The sequence below is a fragment of the Chelonia mydas genome, chromosome 1 (assembly GCF_015237465.2).
Source record: "Chelonia mydas isolate rCheMyd1 chromosome 1, rCheMyd1.pri.v2, whole genome shotgun sequence".
NCBI lineage: Eukaryota > Metazoa > Chordata > Testudines > Cheloniidae > Chelonia > Chelonia mydas.
In genome coordinates this window covers 113,370,722-113,388,504 of record NC_057849.1, presented here as the reverse complement: position 1 = coordinate 113,388,504, position 17,783 = coordinate 113,370,722, and the positions used below count along the sequence as shown (strand labels likewise).

The window sequence follows — 17,783 nt, the reverse complement described above, 5'->3', positions numbered from 1 at the left end:
TAATTATGAAACCCTGTTCAGCAGAAGACTATAACAACTCTAAATACAGGAGAACTTCTGCATGCCAAAAATGTTCATGTTTAAACTTTTGGTGCAAAACTATATAATCTTATGGTCGCTCCATCTCAAAAAAAGATATATTGGAATTGGAAAAGGTTCAGAAAAGGACAACAAAAATGATTAGGTTTATGGAAGAGTTTCCATAAGAGGAAAGATTAAAAAGACTGGGACTTTTCAGCTTGGAAAAGAGACGACTAAGGGGGGATATGATAGAAGTCTATAAAATCATGACTAGTTTGGAGAAAGTAAATAAGGAAGTGTTATTTATCCTTGTCCTTCTCATAACACAAGAACTAGGGGTCACCAAATGAAATTAATTGGTTTAAAACAAACAAAAGGAAGTATTTTTTCACAAAATGTACAGTCAACCTGTGGAACTCCTTTCCAGAGGGTGTTGTGAAGGCCAAGGGCCAATACCTTCTGAACCAGGGTTCAAAACAGAACTAGATAAGTTCATGGAGGATAGGTCCATCAATGGCTATTAGCCACGAATGGTTTCCCTAGCCTCTGTTTGCCAGAAAGATGGATCACTTGATGATTGCCTGTTCTGTTCATTCCCTCTGAAGCGCCTGGCATTGCCCACTGCCGGAGGACAGGATACTGAGCTAGATGGACCTTTAGTCTAACCCACTATGGCCGTTCTTATGGTCATGACAGCAGGTTATAATTGTTTGTGAAGCACTTACAGCATGCTCCATACCATGCAAGGCAAAGATGAAGAGAATCCTTGCCATAGGGCCTTTGCAATGTGAGACCACAATCCTGAGCAGATTTATGCACAGGAGTAACTTTATGCCCAAATCCCCTTGTGTCAAGAGTAGTTATATGCTACCTGTTTGCAGGATTGGGGGCCTAATCACTGGAACTGGGAAAGCCTAGAGGAATGAGTAAGTAAGGTGAATGTTACCGTGTACAACTCATGGGACTCTCCACATGATGCCTGTTGAGGTAGGACATCAAGCACCAGATATAGGGCTGGAGATAAAACAAGGGGCAAGCAACAATGCACCAGGTGGTACCCTCTCTCCCACTCCGGCACCCCAGCCAGGCCTGTTACTTCAAGGAGAGCGAGGTGAACTGTGCAGCAGAGGCTCCGCAGGGAGCATTAACCTTGACCCTGCCCTTTTAAAGCCCAGCCCACATTGCGCGCGCACATTCCATTTGGAATGAACAAGGCGGCTTGAGAGCGACACAGCGCCCGACAAAAGGAAACTCGCCCACAGGCGCGCGCCCCCTCGCCCGCTGTCCCGCCAGGATCACGTGAGACTAACAAATCCCGCCTTTCGCCAACAATCCTCAGCGCGAGGGCGGCCGTTTCTTGGCCAAGCGCCTCCCCTTACAAGCGTCAAGTGGCAACAGTGCGCTTGCGCCAATCCCAGCTGTTTTCTCTCCGCTTCCCGCGGCTCCTCCCCACCCCGATCAGCCTGGCTCAGGGACGCTGACAGTCTCGAGCCGCAAACATGGCGGCTGCCGTTAGGCGCGTGCTGCGAGCGAGCCGCGGCTGGAGCGCGGCGCTCAGAGCCCCAGAGGCGCCGCGCGCACAGGTGAGAGCGCGGGAGGGGAGGGAGGAACCGAGCGGCCCCGCCCACCGGGCCGTTGAAACGCGAGCGCAGGGGCCCGTGTTTGGCTCGCCTTCGCCAGACCCAGCCTTGCGGGGGGAGCCGGGCCAGGCCGCGCCGCGCCGGCCTGCTCTGCGCGGGGGGCGGGTGCAGGAGCCGTCGGACCCCGCCGCTGCCCGGCCCCCCCTGCGAGCGGCATCGCTGCTCCCGGGTGCCGGGGGGACGCTGGGCTCTGGCCGGAGGGCAGCCGGCCTGGCAGCTGTTTTGGGCCCTTGGGCGGGGATCGCCGTGTGTCCGGAGGGCGGTCCCAGCATCAGGTTCGCTGGGGCGGGGGCTCTCCGGCTTCAGGCCGGCCCAGCCCCGGGATACACGGAGCAGTTGGATCCGCCCGGCTGGGGCGTGTGTGAACCGTTCGCATCGCTGAGCGCCGTGGTTAGGCCACCCTAACCCCCTGGTGTAGCCCCGGCCCCTAGGGATTCCTCTGTCGACCTAGCAACTGCCGTGTGGACGGGTGGATTGAGTCTAGCCACGGCAGAACTGCTCCTGTTGCTGTAGGAGATATCCGTCATAGGGAGCCGCACCGTGCAGTCACTGTGCCGCTGTAGTGCCCATAGTGGCCTTGGCTTGCGTCTGGACATTTAAACCAGTTGCTTTAAACTAATAGGGGCGTGCAGAACAGTTGCGCTGGTTTGAGTAATTCCGTATAAACCGGTCCATTGCTCAGCAGTGCAAAAAAAAAAAAAAAAACCACAAAAGACCCACCCTGAATGACAAAACTTTTAATGATGAAAAGCACGGTGTGGACAGTGCTTTGTGGGAGACGCTCTTCCGGCAACGAAGCTACCACGCCTCGGTGGGGGTGTTTTTATTTTGTTGTCAGAAGAGCTCATTCCTCGCGACAAAGAGCGCCTACACCGCTTACTTTACAGTGTTGCGGCTGTAGCGTCACAGCCGCACCTTGTAAGGTGAACAGTGTAGACATAGTACAGACAAAGCCTTAGGCTACCACTTTTGTAGGTAAAAAAACACACCCCACAACTGTGCTGGTGTGGACAGCACTATGTCAGCAGGAGAGTCTCTCCTGGCAACATGACTAATGCCTCTTGTGGGGGATGGTTTAATTATGCTAGTAGGAGAGCTCTTTTCTGCTGGCAAAGAGCGGCTACATGGAAGACCTTATAGCGGTACAGCCGCTGTAAGGTCCCTAGTGTAGACATAGCCTAAGACTGTTGATTTTAAGTCTGGAAAGACTAGTGTGATGATCTGGTTTGGCTTCCTGCAAAGTGTGGGCCAAAGCGCTTCACCCAGGGTTTCATGCAGTGGAGACGGAGTTATTCTTCTCTATTATGTAAGCGACTGCTGACCAGGCCAAGAAGTTGGGGCAAACTAGAACATCTCTTTAAAGACTCCAGAATCTTTGATTGAAAGACTTCAAGGATGAGTTGAGAATCTTTTCATTGTTAAAAAGTTGACTTATTTCTAATTTGCATTTCCAGTTTGAAAAGCAAGTGTAAATCAACCTTGAGATCTGTTTTAGCACTGATGTTGAATACTGTATTATAAATATATTAAAACATATAATATGTTCACTAATGATCTAGAAAGAGGGTGGAAGTGACAATTTTTAAATGACAAAATAATTTAGGATGGTGAAAACTGAGGAACTCCTGAGTGACCTAACAAAGCCAAGCAATTAGGCGACAGATGGCGGATGATTCAGAGTAGGCAAATCCAAGATAATGTACATTGGAAAAGAGCAGTTGGATCTATTTACACACATTGCTGGTTTCTAAATTAGCCGTATCCATTCAGGAAAAAGACTTGGTGTCCTTGTGGACACTTCAGTGTGCAGCGGTAGTTAGAAACATAAAATATTAAGGTGTACAGTACAGAGAATGGAATAAAAATAATACTCAGAATATTGTAACACTATTATAATGATTGCAGACTCTTAGTTTGAAAATAGTGTCTGGTGCTGGTCAGCCCATCTCAAAAATGTAGAAGGGCCAAGTGACAGGTACTGAGAATAATCAGAGGACTGGATAGACTTATGTATGAGGAGAGATTGAAAAGATTAGGACTGTTTAGTTAGAGTGGGGCTTGAAGAAAGTATCTGATATCAGCACAGAAATAATGGGTCAGATCCCTATGTAAGTTGACATAACACAACTGATTTTGGTGGAGCGAAGCGAGCTAAGGATGCAGCCCAGTCAGTAATATAAAAAACATAAGTGGTGCTCCTATTTACTCTTTCTCTTAATACGAGAATGAGAAGACCATGTGTGAAAATGAGAAGCAGTGCATTTAAATTAACACCACCACCACCCCCCACAGTATATAATTATTTTAAAGTAACCTGACACAAGATGGTGAGTCCAAAAGCTTATCAGGATCAAAAAAAAGACTCTGATATTTATGTGATCCCAATCTTCCATTACCTTTGATAAGTTAAAAAGGTATAAGGAATATAAACCCTTCTGCCTTATTGCTGAAGCCAACCATTAACTAATTGCCCATTACAGACATACATATATGTACATGGACTAACTGAATATAGGACATGGGGAGTAGGATTCACAACCACTGGTTGCACAACCCAGGTGTCAATTGTTGTTGTCTAGGTAGCCCTCTAATTGGAACTTAGTTAACAGTTCTGTTTGGAGAAAAAAAACAATTCACTTCAGTGGTGTGTTGTTTCCAAAGGGCTGACAGTAATGAAAAGTAATATTTTTTTTCTTTTCTCACTGACTTAAGCAGTTGTGACAAAATACACACAAGGAGCAGATAGACTGGGTACCATTTTTAGTCACCTTTCAGAGAAGCACTTCACTTAAGTAAATACTGCTTCCTGTGAAGTGGTTTGGAACAGCCAATGTGAAAATAAATATAAAATTATTTATTTGTTGTTGATTCATTGTGAAGGATCCTAAAGTGCTTCACAAAATACATATCAGAAACAAAGCTTTTGTATTGATACCCCCACAGACACTCTGGTAAAATGGGCAGAATTGACTTCTGAAGTATGGTGGAGTAAGTCAACCCTGACCATGTTCCAGGGAGTTCAGAGGATCTGATTCTCTACTCAGTATTAATCACTAGTTTTATGCCCATTTATCCTCACTGACTTGAGTAGAGTTCGATAGGTGAAAATTGATGTAACAGTAAATAAACAGGCCATAGGTATTTCAAACCTGATACTTAGACCTCTATGCTATTACTTTTGAAAGGAAAATAATCTAAAAGCAATTAGTTTCTGAGTGTTAAGGAATTGTGGTAGGCTGGAGGAAAGGCTGTTTCTTTTCTGGTGGAATATTCTGTTGTTTCAGGAGTTTCTTAACAAGAGTTGTTTTTAAAAATGGTAAGAATACTATCTGCAAGAACACTTTATGAAGTATATAATAAATACAAGCCTCTAATTTCCTTTATTTTAGAGTAGTATTTTCTAGTTTGGCTTAAATACGAGAAGCATTCAACTTCACTTTGTAGTTCTTACCCATATGACCCATGAAATTGTACTCTTATCCCAGAAGAGGTACTCTATACAATAGATATTAATTTGCATAAGAGGCTGTTTTCTAATTATGAACAGTTTTGTGTCCAGGGACTTTTGATTAGTGATGAACTTAAACAAGAAGAATATGAATAGCTTGAGGGGAAAAGAAAAAAATGGGAAAATTACAATAAAAAATGACAGGCGTAATACAAAAGTATCCTGTTTAACGTATGGCAGAGAGAAAGCAATCTTGGGCCTAGTAATGAGGATTCTTATGTTCATTAAAAAGAATTACAAATAACTCGTTGTATGCATGGAAAGTAAGACTGAGTGAATAGCATTTTCTCCTGAAGTAAGTGTCTAGGAGATAATGTCTAGAGCTACTTCAGCGTTTCTCTCTCCCAGACATTCACTAGAGCTTGAAACATACAGCAGAAACTGGGAATAAGCGGGATTTCCAGTACTAAAATTCAAGGCTTGTCTCAAACTCCTGTTTTATCATCTTATTGTTGGCAGAGATTTTATTAGAGACCATGTTCATATACCTCAGTTTAAAAAACAACCAAATACTTACATTCATATCATCCTTTTCATCTCATGCAGTATATACAAAGATTAATTCACCTACTTCAGGGGTTCTCAAGCTTCATTGCACCACGACCCCCTTCTGACAACAAAAATTACTACATGATCCCAGGAGGTGGGACTAAATTTTGAGCCCGCCCGATCCCTGCCACCCCGCGTGGGGGTGCCAAAGCCAAAGAGCTTCAGCCCCAGGCCAGGGGGCCTGTAATCTCAGTCCCACTGCCCAAGGCTGAAGCCCTCAAGCTTCGGCCCCAAACAGTGGGGCTTTGGCTTTGGCCCCTGGCCCTAGCAAGTCTAAGCCAGCCCTGGCAACCCTATTAAAACAGCGTCGCAACCCACAGTTTGAGAACCACTGACCTATTTTATTGGACCTGGGCTGAATTGCGGTAGCTATTTTGAATCACACAGTAACACTACGCAAAGGTTTAGCTCAGGAAATAAAGAATACTATATCCAGTTAAAATTGCAGGTAGATTTTGGGTAGGCAGACTGTAATTACCCTAGTTAGAATTTGGCTTGGGTTAACAGTGCTGCAAAAAATGTAACAGAAGGACAGATTCTTCTATCTGGTGCAGTATTTTGTACCACACTGCTAGCACCGTATGATCCTGTGAGCACTACTCCAATGCAAAGCGGTATTGAGCTGGTATAGATGCTCCTATTCCAATCCCACTTCCTGCTGTCAGCATGGCAGGGAAAAGTGGTATGGCCAGCAGAAAAGGAACATGACTAGTAGATCCCTACTTCATGCCAATAACCATTTGTAGTTTCAGCCTGTTGCTGCCATTAGCAGCCAGTGAAAGCTAGAATAGGCTTTAGGTTCCAATTTTGCAAATAAATGTATGTATGTAGTCTTATTACTTCAGTGGGACTACACACATATGTTTGTGTTGGGTGTATAGTTTGTAGTTGCCAGTTATATCTGAAATGTTTAAGCTGTATCTAGTCATATATTTTCTAGTTCATATATGTTTTTAACTCAAAATGCTGAATTTAAATATAGATTTTTAAATCCTGACCTGAAGAGAACACTCCAAGAAGCAAGAGGACAAATCCGTTTAGTCTTTGGTTTCTCTTCTACAGCTGGCAATAAGGCTGCTAATTAGCTACCTTTAAATTTTTGTTAGTTTGCTTATTATTTTTTTAATGTGGTCACATAGACACCAGAAGGTACAGTGAGACCACAAGTTCACACAGTAGGCAATTGACCAGACGTCAGATGATAACTGCTTCAGGTCACTGTTGAGCATGGCCTGTTGAATAGAACTCTGATATTTTCTCCATTCCAAAATGTTCCTTTCTCTGCTCTTTTATTCTTGTGACTTCTTTCTTCCCCCATAGACAACTCCAGTCATCAATTCTCAGTTTGGTTTATGGAATAATTTGACTGCAGCGAGGCTTTGTTAATACTGACATAAGACACATAAAGTAGTACATAAAAACTGGCATTAAGCCAAAATTGGGACATTACTGCTCTGTCAATGATGCTTCTGTTTCTCTGGCAGAGTGCTTGATTGAAATTACAGTTGTCTTACCCACTGATTATCTTGGTGAAAGAAAAACAAATCAGTCTAGCCATATCTTATAGTCTTCCACAAAAGCCAAAGACAAGTGTTCCTTGGATTATGAGTTCTGAGCTGGAACCAAGTTCTCTAGTATTTGTTGATAGGAATTCCCCTAGAGGGTTGTAAGAGGCAAAGGGATGAATTGCTCAGTCAAAATATGGTCAGTGTTTAAACCTAAATATCCAAAAAGTCCTAATAAGATTTCTTAGGAAGTGCAGATAATATCTTACGATGGGAAGCAATGTCCTCTACAGCAGTGCTTCTCAAGCTATCTGGTGTGGGGACCGGCATTTTTTTTTCCCCCCAACGTGCAAGCAGACTGGCAGCCGATGGTTCGCGGACCAGCACCGGTCCATGGACCGTCACTTTGAGTAACACTGCTCTACAGACTTTGAATATTCATTTTTATTTTATTTTAATCAAAACAGCAACCTTGTGTAAATTAATGAATTTAGTAGCTTTTTGCCTCTAGAATGATGGCTGACTATACCTAAAAATTCATTTTAGTGTTCTTAGCATAATTCTTGTCCTATATGGTGCATTAGGACGTACATTGTGTGCCTGAGTACTGATTCAGCTCCATGGATGTACTCTTTTGTGATAGCATTCTGTAGATGGTGAACTGTTAAACTGATCTACTGTTAAACTCCATCTAGGTCTATGGACACTAGGTTTAAGGATAAGGATTGCAATAGCAGTCACCTCATGCCATGTTTTTTGTGTTCAGGGGGGAGATATGGGATGGGTATAATGAAGAGACTGAATGGTTCCAAAGTAACCGGTTTATATGGAGTGATACCATACCAATTGCAGTAGCTATTTTGCATCACACAGCAACACTGCACAAAGGTTTAGCACAGAAGATAACAGGATATCCAGTTGAAACTGCAGCTAGATTTTTTGGTAGGCAGACTACAATTACCCGTTAGGATAGTGTAAAGGTTTTCTCTTCTAGATGTTATAAAGATTTTTGTCTGAAAGTGAGGGGAGAAACCGAAGACTTTAGTAACTTTCTAGTCTCCAGTATAAAGCCCATTGCATCAAACAGTTCTAATATGTGCTTGAAATATTGCTTCATCTGCCTTCATATCTGCATATCCCTGTTGTAGGGAAGGGACAAGACCAAGTATGTTTGACATTTGTAATACTAATATCAACATTTAACATTTGTATTACAGTAGCGCACAGAAGCTCCAGTTTGGGTTGGGACCCAGTTGTGCTGGGTGTTGTAGAGAAACACAATAAAGATGTGGTCTTGTACAGACTATGAACTCTTCAATTCTGTTATCAACACTAGGACAAGAAAGAGTTCTGTAGGACACAGACTTTAACTCCACTCCAACATTGAAAAACACATGAGTGCACCCCTAAGCCTATGTGTGTAAAATTAAAGTAACTGGTGGGCTCCGGGGTGCCCCTGTATGGTTCTCAGTGCAAGAAAGGATCCTAGGCTATTTCACTGTCCCAAAAATGCATTGTGCCTAATTTCCTTTTCTTTGTTTCTTTAACAGGGCAACATGGAAACTTGATACCTTAGTAGTTCAATTACGCTGTTGTATTGCACTTGGGATAGCAGAATTAAGTCTGCAGTTCTATTCATGCTTCATTTAGAAGTTCTCTCTTTGTGAACATATATATAAATATATATAAACCCTTTGAGATTATTTGTGTGCAGAGAGATAAAAGAATACAGTCACTGTTTACTTACAGTGCCTAAGCGGTTTATTTGCCTAAAATTTGTTGTTTTGTTTTCATCAGAGACTTCGTCACATGTAAAATTACATTTCATTCTATTAGTAAAATCTGAGTGTATGTCACAGAAAACAAACTGTTTGAAATTGATTTAACATTTTTAAACATAGGTACATACATTTGATAAAAAGACAATCCATTGTTCACAATTTATTTTCTCATATAAAAAGATTAAACTGTTTGAACACATCTGTAAAAGGGTCTTTGGCAACTAGAAGAAATCAACTTTCTGAATAAAAGTGCCTTTTCTTAGTTTCTGCACTACTGTGCACAAAGCACATTTCCCTTTTTATGCCAATAATTTTGCTTAGAGTTTGCTGTACCAATTCTTTAATATTCTTTTTTTTTTTTCGTTAGACATTAAGACTAATCTATACCACTACAGCAGTGCAGAAGAGAAACATTGCAGCCTCAGGACCTGAAAAGTATACAGAGGCTTTTATTAAAAACCAGACTGAAGAGTTCAACCTAGGAAAAAGACATTTAGCCAACATGATGGGGGAAGATCCAGAAACTTTTACCCAAGAGGATATTGATGTAAGTACAGTTGCTCTGTTGGAGAAGTCATTTACTATAGAGTTTCAGATATTGAAAGCACTTTACTTCAGCATGAGCCCCTCAGCTCTCCGTGAATTTTAATCAAACTGTCAGAATAAGAAAGAATACTACTATACATTGCAAACATTGCAATTGTGGCTGTGAATAGAGATTCTACCCCTGCTATGTGTGTGAGGTCAGACATGGCAGTATATAACTGTATACCCATATCTTGCTAAAGCACAGTAGGTTCTCTTTAAAGCTACTAATGGATAATCCCCTTGATCTGAGGCCATAAGAACCACTCTAAAGGTTTATATAGCACTTGAAAACATATACTCATCATTTGACCTGCTTTGTATATTTAGGTCAGGTTTTCCTGCATGATACCACAGCAGTTGATGATGCAAATTTAAATTTTACAGGATATTTCACAATCAACACTTTGGTTCAATTTTACTTAGTAATTTTTACACACACACACCCTCCCCCTTCTCCCATGAAGTCTCATGACTGAGCAGTGTGTCATGGAACCAAAGAAGAGAAAATTGAGCTCACTGCATTATGGCCACTGTGGGACCAGGGAAATACAATGGTTTTTGAGGAAATGCCTACTGCTTTACCTGTAACGACTTGCAGGTGGGAATCAGGTAGACTTAAGGTTAAGCAGCTTTTTCTGTCCTTCAGGTTGAGATGGTTAAAATATTTGGTTGGATATTTTCTTACCTCTTCTCTGCTAATATAAACTGTTTAGGCTGCTATGGGTGCTAAGTGTATTGTAAAAGATTGGGAACTGTTTTTGACTTCTTAATCATAAAAAAAAAAGTTTTCTGTGTAAACAAATGACTAGATTTACAAGTAGTTGCAACCAACAAAGAATAGTCAAACCTTTTAATCTTCCAACAAGTTAAAATCCAATACTAGACAAATTTTATGTTCAAAAAGATATTAATTAGAACATCTTGCCAAATAAATTCTAGTCCCATTTATTTTAAACTTGATTTTGCTCACTCATTGCATGCCTGGTAAAATAAGCTGCTGTTTATGCAATAGGTGATTTTCACACAAGACATACAATAGCTTTCACTTATTTTAATTTATATTTATAAAAAAATATGCACCCAGTGCTTGATTCTCTGTATGAATTTTCCTCAGTAAAAACAATTAATATAAAAATGAACAGCATGCTGCCAACAGTTGGTTCTCTTAACAAATGACAATCCTTTGCTTTCCGACTTTTATTATAAAGATCACAAACTCAAAAAGCAATGTTCCTAGCTAATCTCTTGGACACCACACTCTTCACATCCAGCTCACCTCAGGCAAAGGCCTGAGCAAACAAAGGGGACTTACTCCTTGCCAGTAAGGTTAAAAGTCTTGAGCTCTGAGCAGTCATATGCCTACAGCCCTTTTTATTTTTTTAAGGACACTAGTACTCTGAATCCATATTGAGGCTTAGATTTGAGACAGTGAGAATTTAACATTTGTATTTATTTTTATAGTTTACATTTTATTTGCATTTGAAGCAGTGGTAGGCATGTTTCGATATTGATGTCCTGATAGTACCACTGGAGATAGAAACACCATTGCAGACCCTTACACCTGTCACCTGTATGTAGTCTCATTGACTTCGGTAGGACTCTGTTGAGGTAAAGATGTGCACTGGTGAATCAATTTGCAGGACTGAGGCCTTAGTGATTAACAAATTACTTACTTTACTTTGCTTGTTCTGGCTTTTATTAAATGATAAAATTTTCTTTCCCTAAATATTTTATCTCAATTTGGCAAATGTTCTCTTCACCTGTAACGGAGCTTGTCTTTGTTTATTTGCATGACGTGCTTGCACAAACTAGTAAAAAAACTGTTGGTAAGCTCACACAGTGTGGAGATTGTATTAACTTCTGTGTTGATTTCCTGCAAGGGTTGGTAGTAGGAGGCTGTATGTTCACCCACAATTCAGCTCCCTCCCTGCAGTCCAGGTTTTCTTTCCACACATGGGCCTGTTTCTCGAGGACAGGCCTCTATAGGAGCTCAGGAAGTGGGCAGCAGGACTGTTTGGGGCGTGGGTTCTCTTCCCGTGCATGCATATATGCCATAAATACGCATGTAGAAGATGGAAGATCCCTCTGCACACAGATCCCCAAGGGATATTCTGGCCATTTGTACAAAATGACTGAGCTCCCCACTAGAAAGAAAAATGGGCTCATTCTGGAAATGAGCTTTTGTAACCCACACACCTTCTGGGTGTGGTGTTCTGTCCCATCTAGTTGCACTGCGACCACTTAGAGGGAGAGTTAAAATGAGTTTGCTCTACAGCCTTAGCTAAGAGCCAGTTGGCTTTTAGCTCATGCGGTAGAGGCTTGTGCACTAAGCTCCAGAGATCCCCGGTTCAATGCTGCCTGCTGACAACCGGGGTCTGTCGGCATTACACTTTTCCTTACTGAAGTGCACGTGACAAGTATGGGACCAGTTCACAGATTTTATTTCTGAAAAGGTGAAAAAACAAAAGCGCAGCATTTTATTTAGTATTACAGAGTATCTACCGTTCATGTTTAACTTGCTCACATACCATCAGGTGTTGAAAATACTTTGAATGCGTAATGTCTGCTATGCATAATTAAATTTCTGTTATAAAAGCTGCTTAGCACTGGCAGCAGAATTATAAGGCTTTACACTTTGAATAGTAATAATTCCTTTTGATGAGTGCTTACGTACCTCCATGTCTTCTACTGTTAATCAGTCTGTACAGTGCATTTCAAAAGTAGACATGAGATTGTCTTTCATTGGCATTTTATGTGTATTTTATTAAAAGTTAAACCTTGTGAATTTTAGAACAGGTGCTACAGGGAAATAAGTTTACCATGTTTTAATCCTCTTGCTGGATTTTTGGATGCAGAATTGCCTCTTACTGATGCTTTTATTTAGAAATGGAAAGTTAAGCTGTATATTACAACTAAATTACTGGGGGGGAAAAGTCCAGCAAATTGATATATAACTGCAGAAGTCTACCAATTGCTTTTTAATTGGTATTATAGACCTTGCTCTGGAACCAGGATATTTTATTCTCCTATGTGTGAATATGTGGTATGAAGTTTCTCTAATTGATTTGCTTTGCCCATTCCATTTGATGTATCATTTTTCACAATATTTCATAATTTGTGCTCATTTCTAATGAACAGAGTCGTTAGGACAGGCATGTCTAAGTACAACTGACAGCTAACATTAGGTGCCAGATGCAGTTTATAAAGCTATGTAGAACTGCAGTGAACAGTTTAAATAAATTAGCACCTGTACATTAGTCTCACTTGCTGGTAATTTATAAGCGAATCAGTAGAGATGACATTTAGGTAAGTCATTGATCAAGTTAACAGCTGCATACCCACTGCCCAGCTGGGATACCTGATTAATAGAGATTGCAGTCCTGACCCGGTGCTTTTTCCCTGGTCGAGTCTGTAATCCTTTTATTTTGTGATTTACCTTTAACTTACAGACATAGTAAACAGTCTGCCTTCATTTCAAACTTTCAGATCACTAATATTCTAGTTTAAAGTCAAAAATCTAGGCAAGATTAATACAAGAAAAACACCTTAAACCCTGTGATCTATTTATATCCTAGTATTCTTATTTTTCCTTTTATGGACTTGCTAAATGCTGTTCCAGATATCTGAGCACAATATAAAGCTGCTGTCTTTCAGTAGAGTTAGTTTAAAAAAAAAATGTAGAGCAGGTCTTGTATTTGATCTCTAGATAAATGTTAAGCATCTTTTGGTGAGTAGGGCATAGGTCTTAAATGATAATTGACATACAGACTGACTTATGTTTAAATGTAAAACAAATGTTTTAAGGAAACTAGTTTCACTTGCAAATGTCTTTGTACAAGGGTATTAGGAGAGTTGTTCCCCACAAAGAATTTTGTGGCCTAAAGCATCTTGATTAAATGAGAAACCCCTGGCTCACAATAATATGCTATTTGTGTGCCACATAAGTTCTCCTCTGGGTAAGCAGTAAGACATTTTTAGTCCTATAATAGTGAAAAATATATGTTGCAGTTGGATTGGTTTTTAAAAACAACCCAGCACATTTCACTTTTTAAAGGATATTCAGATTTTACCTAAAGAAACTCTTAAAAACTGTGAGTGCTATTCTGTGTAAAATGCTAGTCCCAAGGGAGTCAGATTTTCCTTGCTTAAGCAAAATCCCCACTTGGATAGAGAAGTCCACTTGGATTTGACCAAACGGCTGGGATATTTTTGTTTTTTGAAGGGATTGGTAACTTTTTAAAATGGATTTTATTTAACACTTCAAACTTTCACTTCACATAAATCTCCACTAAAAAAAACTTGTGTGGAAGTTCTTTTTTAAAAGATATTGGAATACACCAGCATTATTAACGTTCTTAGTCATTGATGACTCAGTGAGAGCAACAATTCCATTAAACATTATAGCTCAAAGAATGTAGTATTGAAAACTGTCTGAGCTGGAGTTGGTATTGGAGTCTAGTTCAAGAACTAGAGATTTCCCAGCATAACAGAGTTGGAAAGGGAAGTTGGAATCAGGCTGAGGGAGCTGATTCAGTAACATCATCTAGGGAGCCAGGGGTCCTACTGAAGTGTTTCAAATGTTATGCCCTGAAGTATAGTCTCAGAGCTGAACTGGTTTAGTACTCAGTGCTTAAAGCTTTATGTATATAAAAGTAGAGCATAAGCATCATTATGTCCAATTCTTCAATGTGCTTAGGGACCTTTTGTACCAACGGTGCTGTAGCAAAGAAGCCATAGGGAAGATTTAAGACTCCCCTAGAAAATACCCCCATTGCTGGAGGCTTCTCCGCTAGCCCTGTGCCACCTCCATAAATGGTTTAAGCACAGGAAGCCTTCCAGTGTAGGCCATGGCTGTAATGGAGGCGAGGTGTGGGTGAATCGGAGCAGGAGGAAACATGGCCAGGGTGGACTTGCACCGTAACAAATCTCCATAGGACCATTGAAGCAGGAGGACAGTGTAAGGGCTCCCTGGCCTGTGCTGGGAAGCTCCACTGGCTTTATAAAAGATCCTGAAGACAGCAGACACAAAATGCCTCCCCTCTCTCCCTTTGCTGACTTATGAGTCTGACCTAATATTTTTTTGCCAATCCAGTTTGAATTAAGGTAATGGATTTCTAAATGCCTGAAGATACAATTAAATGTGCATCAGATGGCAATAAACTGGGCCATCTGAGGTTAAAATTGAGGCCAGATTTTCTCTGGCCTTTGGGAAAATGAAGGGACAAGAATCTTTGTGCAGCTCCATGTCTGAGTTATTCTGCATTTTTGCAGGTAATTGGTTTGAGGGGCTACCAAACATCTACTGGGTATGATGAGAACAAGTTTCAGTCCCTTTTGAGCTAGGGTGGATTCAAACTGACAACCTACTTGTGAAAAGCCCACTAGCAATGTTCAAACGTACCCAGTACCTCCTCAAGTGATAACTTTAAAAGTGGGTCCCATATATAAGTATGCTGAAGGAACAATAGGGTTACCAACTCAAGCACTCTTTTTAAGAAATGCTAGAATTAAATGCAACTCTTGAGTATATGCATTATGATTTATTCTTTAATTATGTGATCACATTTTTTCCCACATGGGCCATCAGCAGTTTGAACCCAGGACACTCAGATCCACAAGAGAGACCTCTCTGTAACTTGAGCTAAAAGAGTAACTCATACCAGAAGAAGGCTGTTATCCTCTATATGGAGTTCTCTCTAGAGTCTCTTTGGCAGTGGGTTACAGAATTATTGTGAGACAGAAGTGGGATGTTGTGTTTCAGGATTCTTGGGGTGCAGTTATTTTGAAAAGTAATGTGGTTGAGGGGGATGAAACTTCATCTGTCATATTAGAGAGCTGTAGTCTATTCCCAGGGATAATTATAAGGCCTGTTCCCAAGGAAAATTTAATAGGGTTGTGAAATATATACCTGCTCTCTACTGAAGTTCGGTGGTGGGGGTGTATCAGATATCTCAACATATTTGTTACTAGACTCTGATGTTATCCTCAAGACACTGTTCTCAGCCTTATTCATACGGGGCTCCACTTCCCACTGGATTTCCCTTCCCATCCAGTCAGTCATCCCCTCTGATTTAGCATTAGGGGAAGGACAGAGTGGATATGACTCCCAAATACCTGTTCACGACCCTCAACTTGAGAATCCCAGTCCTAAAGAAAACTTTGCAATTCAGTCTGGAAAAGTCTGTATGGAGTCTTTCATGTGTCAGTGCTCTCTCTACCACAACTATTTCGGGTTTGGTAATGGAATATTTTAGAGGTCATTGGTTTGCTTTTATGTTTTCAGGGATATACCGAATATAATTGTCTTCTAGATCTTGGTCTGATTCCTGAAGGGATTCTTGCATTGAAATCCAGTGTTGGAAGTTTGAAGGAAATCCATATTAAGTTAATGAAGCCTTCTCTTGCACTACACTAAAATGCTCTAGTTTCAGTTTTTAGAGAGAGTTGTTACTCATGGTGGTCTAGAGGCTGGTCCACCTTCTGTTTGTGTTACTAATAACATATGAATTTGAGAGCAAGAGCTGATCAGAACATTTTCCCCAAAATATGCTGTTTCACCAAAACTGAAACATTTTGTGAAGATGTTTTTTGAAACTTACAGAGAGGGTGAGAGATTCTGTAGCTGGATGGTTAGGATGCTGGCATGGGATGTGGGAGACTCAGGTTTGGGTCTCTGTCTAATTTGGATTGAACTGTGATGAGAAATTCTGCTCTCAGTCAAGCATTGTCCCAGGCCAATACCCTAACTACTACTACTAGGTGATAGAGATAGACACACATCTTCCCCCTGACTTAATTCCATTTTTAATGAAAACATGCAACATGGATTGGTTTTATTCACATTAGAAGGAAAACAAATTTCAAAACCTCTGAAGTTGCAGCAAGACAGAATGTCACGTTTACATTGCGGTTTTTAGTGTCACACTAATAAATACTGGTTGAATCAAATCTTTGAGAGCTAAGATACAGGATACCTTTTAAGTACACACACTTTCAGTCTCAGTAGTCCATAATATATTCCTTTAATATGTTATAGTATAAGGTGTTTGTTTAACCACAGTTGGCTCACAGCAGATTTCTCTATTGTCATTGTAATTAATCCCCATTTGTTCATAAATAGGTGTTCACCTACTCTCTGTGTGCACAAAATGCCCATCGACTAACAAATGGGAATTCAGCAGTCACTAAGAGAAACAAAATTACCATTTCATAAAATCAAGTTAATCCTTTTGTTTGCTTCAGAATTCTCAAAATTTCTGTTTGGAATACCAGTAGGGGATTAATGAAAATAATAGGTTAGGTCTTTTTACACTCCATGCATATTAAGTAGGTTGAAGCACTGATAATTTTTTCCATGGACATGGATTGGTTTATCGGCAAGTAATAGCCTAAAGGTAACCAAACCAAAAAAGAAGCATAGTTCTTGAGAGATGATTTTAACTAAAATTCTTGTAATTTCATTTTTCTTCTCTGTCCACTAAAAATGAAAGCAAGTCTACTGCAGTATTTTGTTCTGTTATTAGTGCTGTTGTACAAATATATTGTATCTCTTTCTAAAATCACTAGGCTCATGCTTTTGTTAATTTTGTGTCATGACTGAAATTGGCCATATTTAGAGCCACATTTACCAAAACATTTTTTTTTTTTTAATTTGGAAAAATTGGGTTTCTGATCTAATACATTATTTTTGCTTCATTAATCAACATTTTTTCAACCATTTTGGAAAAAAAATGCCATAGTAATAAATTGCTGAATAGGAATTACATCCGGTTGGATTTACTATTACTACAAGCTACTGTGTCTTACAGTAATTCCAGAAATGGTTTATAGTCTTTAATCTGTTTGCAAGAGTAAATGATGTTAGTTATTAACAGGGAACACACACCACATTAAAATATTGGTTGAGTGGATGAAGAATAAGTATCATGTACTGCATATAGCAATAATCTTGATGATAAACCATCATTTGAAAAAATGCACATTCTAATGGTTTCCTAACTCGTAAGTGTCTTATTGACAGACTTTTAAAGGGAGACTTCATTGTTTAAGGTTTAGTAATTGGAATAGAGATTTTCACCTACAGGTTGCTGGTTCAAATTGAGCTTAGGTTGTAGTGACCACCAGTTGTTCCCATGTGATAGTTGTTCAGAAGCCTTTGTATATAAATTTCCATGACAACAATCATCACTCT

General features: G+C 40.3%; 1 protein-coding gene across 2 annotated transcripts in view; it reads left to right on the top strand.

The window, feature by feature from the left end:
- The first annotated feature begins 1,217 nt into the window (after nucleotides 1–1,217).
- The window catches only part of MRPS9 (mitochondrial ribosomal protein S9), a 46,702-nt gene continuing 30,136 nt past the window's right edge, over nucleotides 1,218–17,783 (top strand). For both annotated transcript variants that reach the window (XM_037897901.2, XM_043536571.1), the window contains exons 1-2: nucleotides 1,218–1,604; nucleotides 9,372–9,551. In XM_037897901.2, the coding sequence (XP_037753829.1) occupies nucleotides 1,521–1,604; nucleotides 9,372–9,551 (264 nt within the window). In that variant the 5' untranslated portion in view covers nucleotides 1,218–1,520. The remainder of the gene's footprint in view (nucleotides 1,605–9,371; nucleotides 9,552–17,783) is intronic.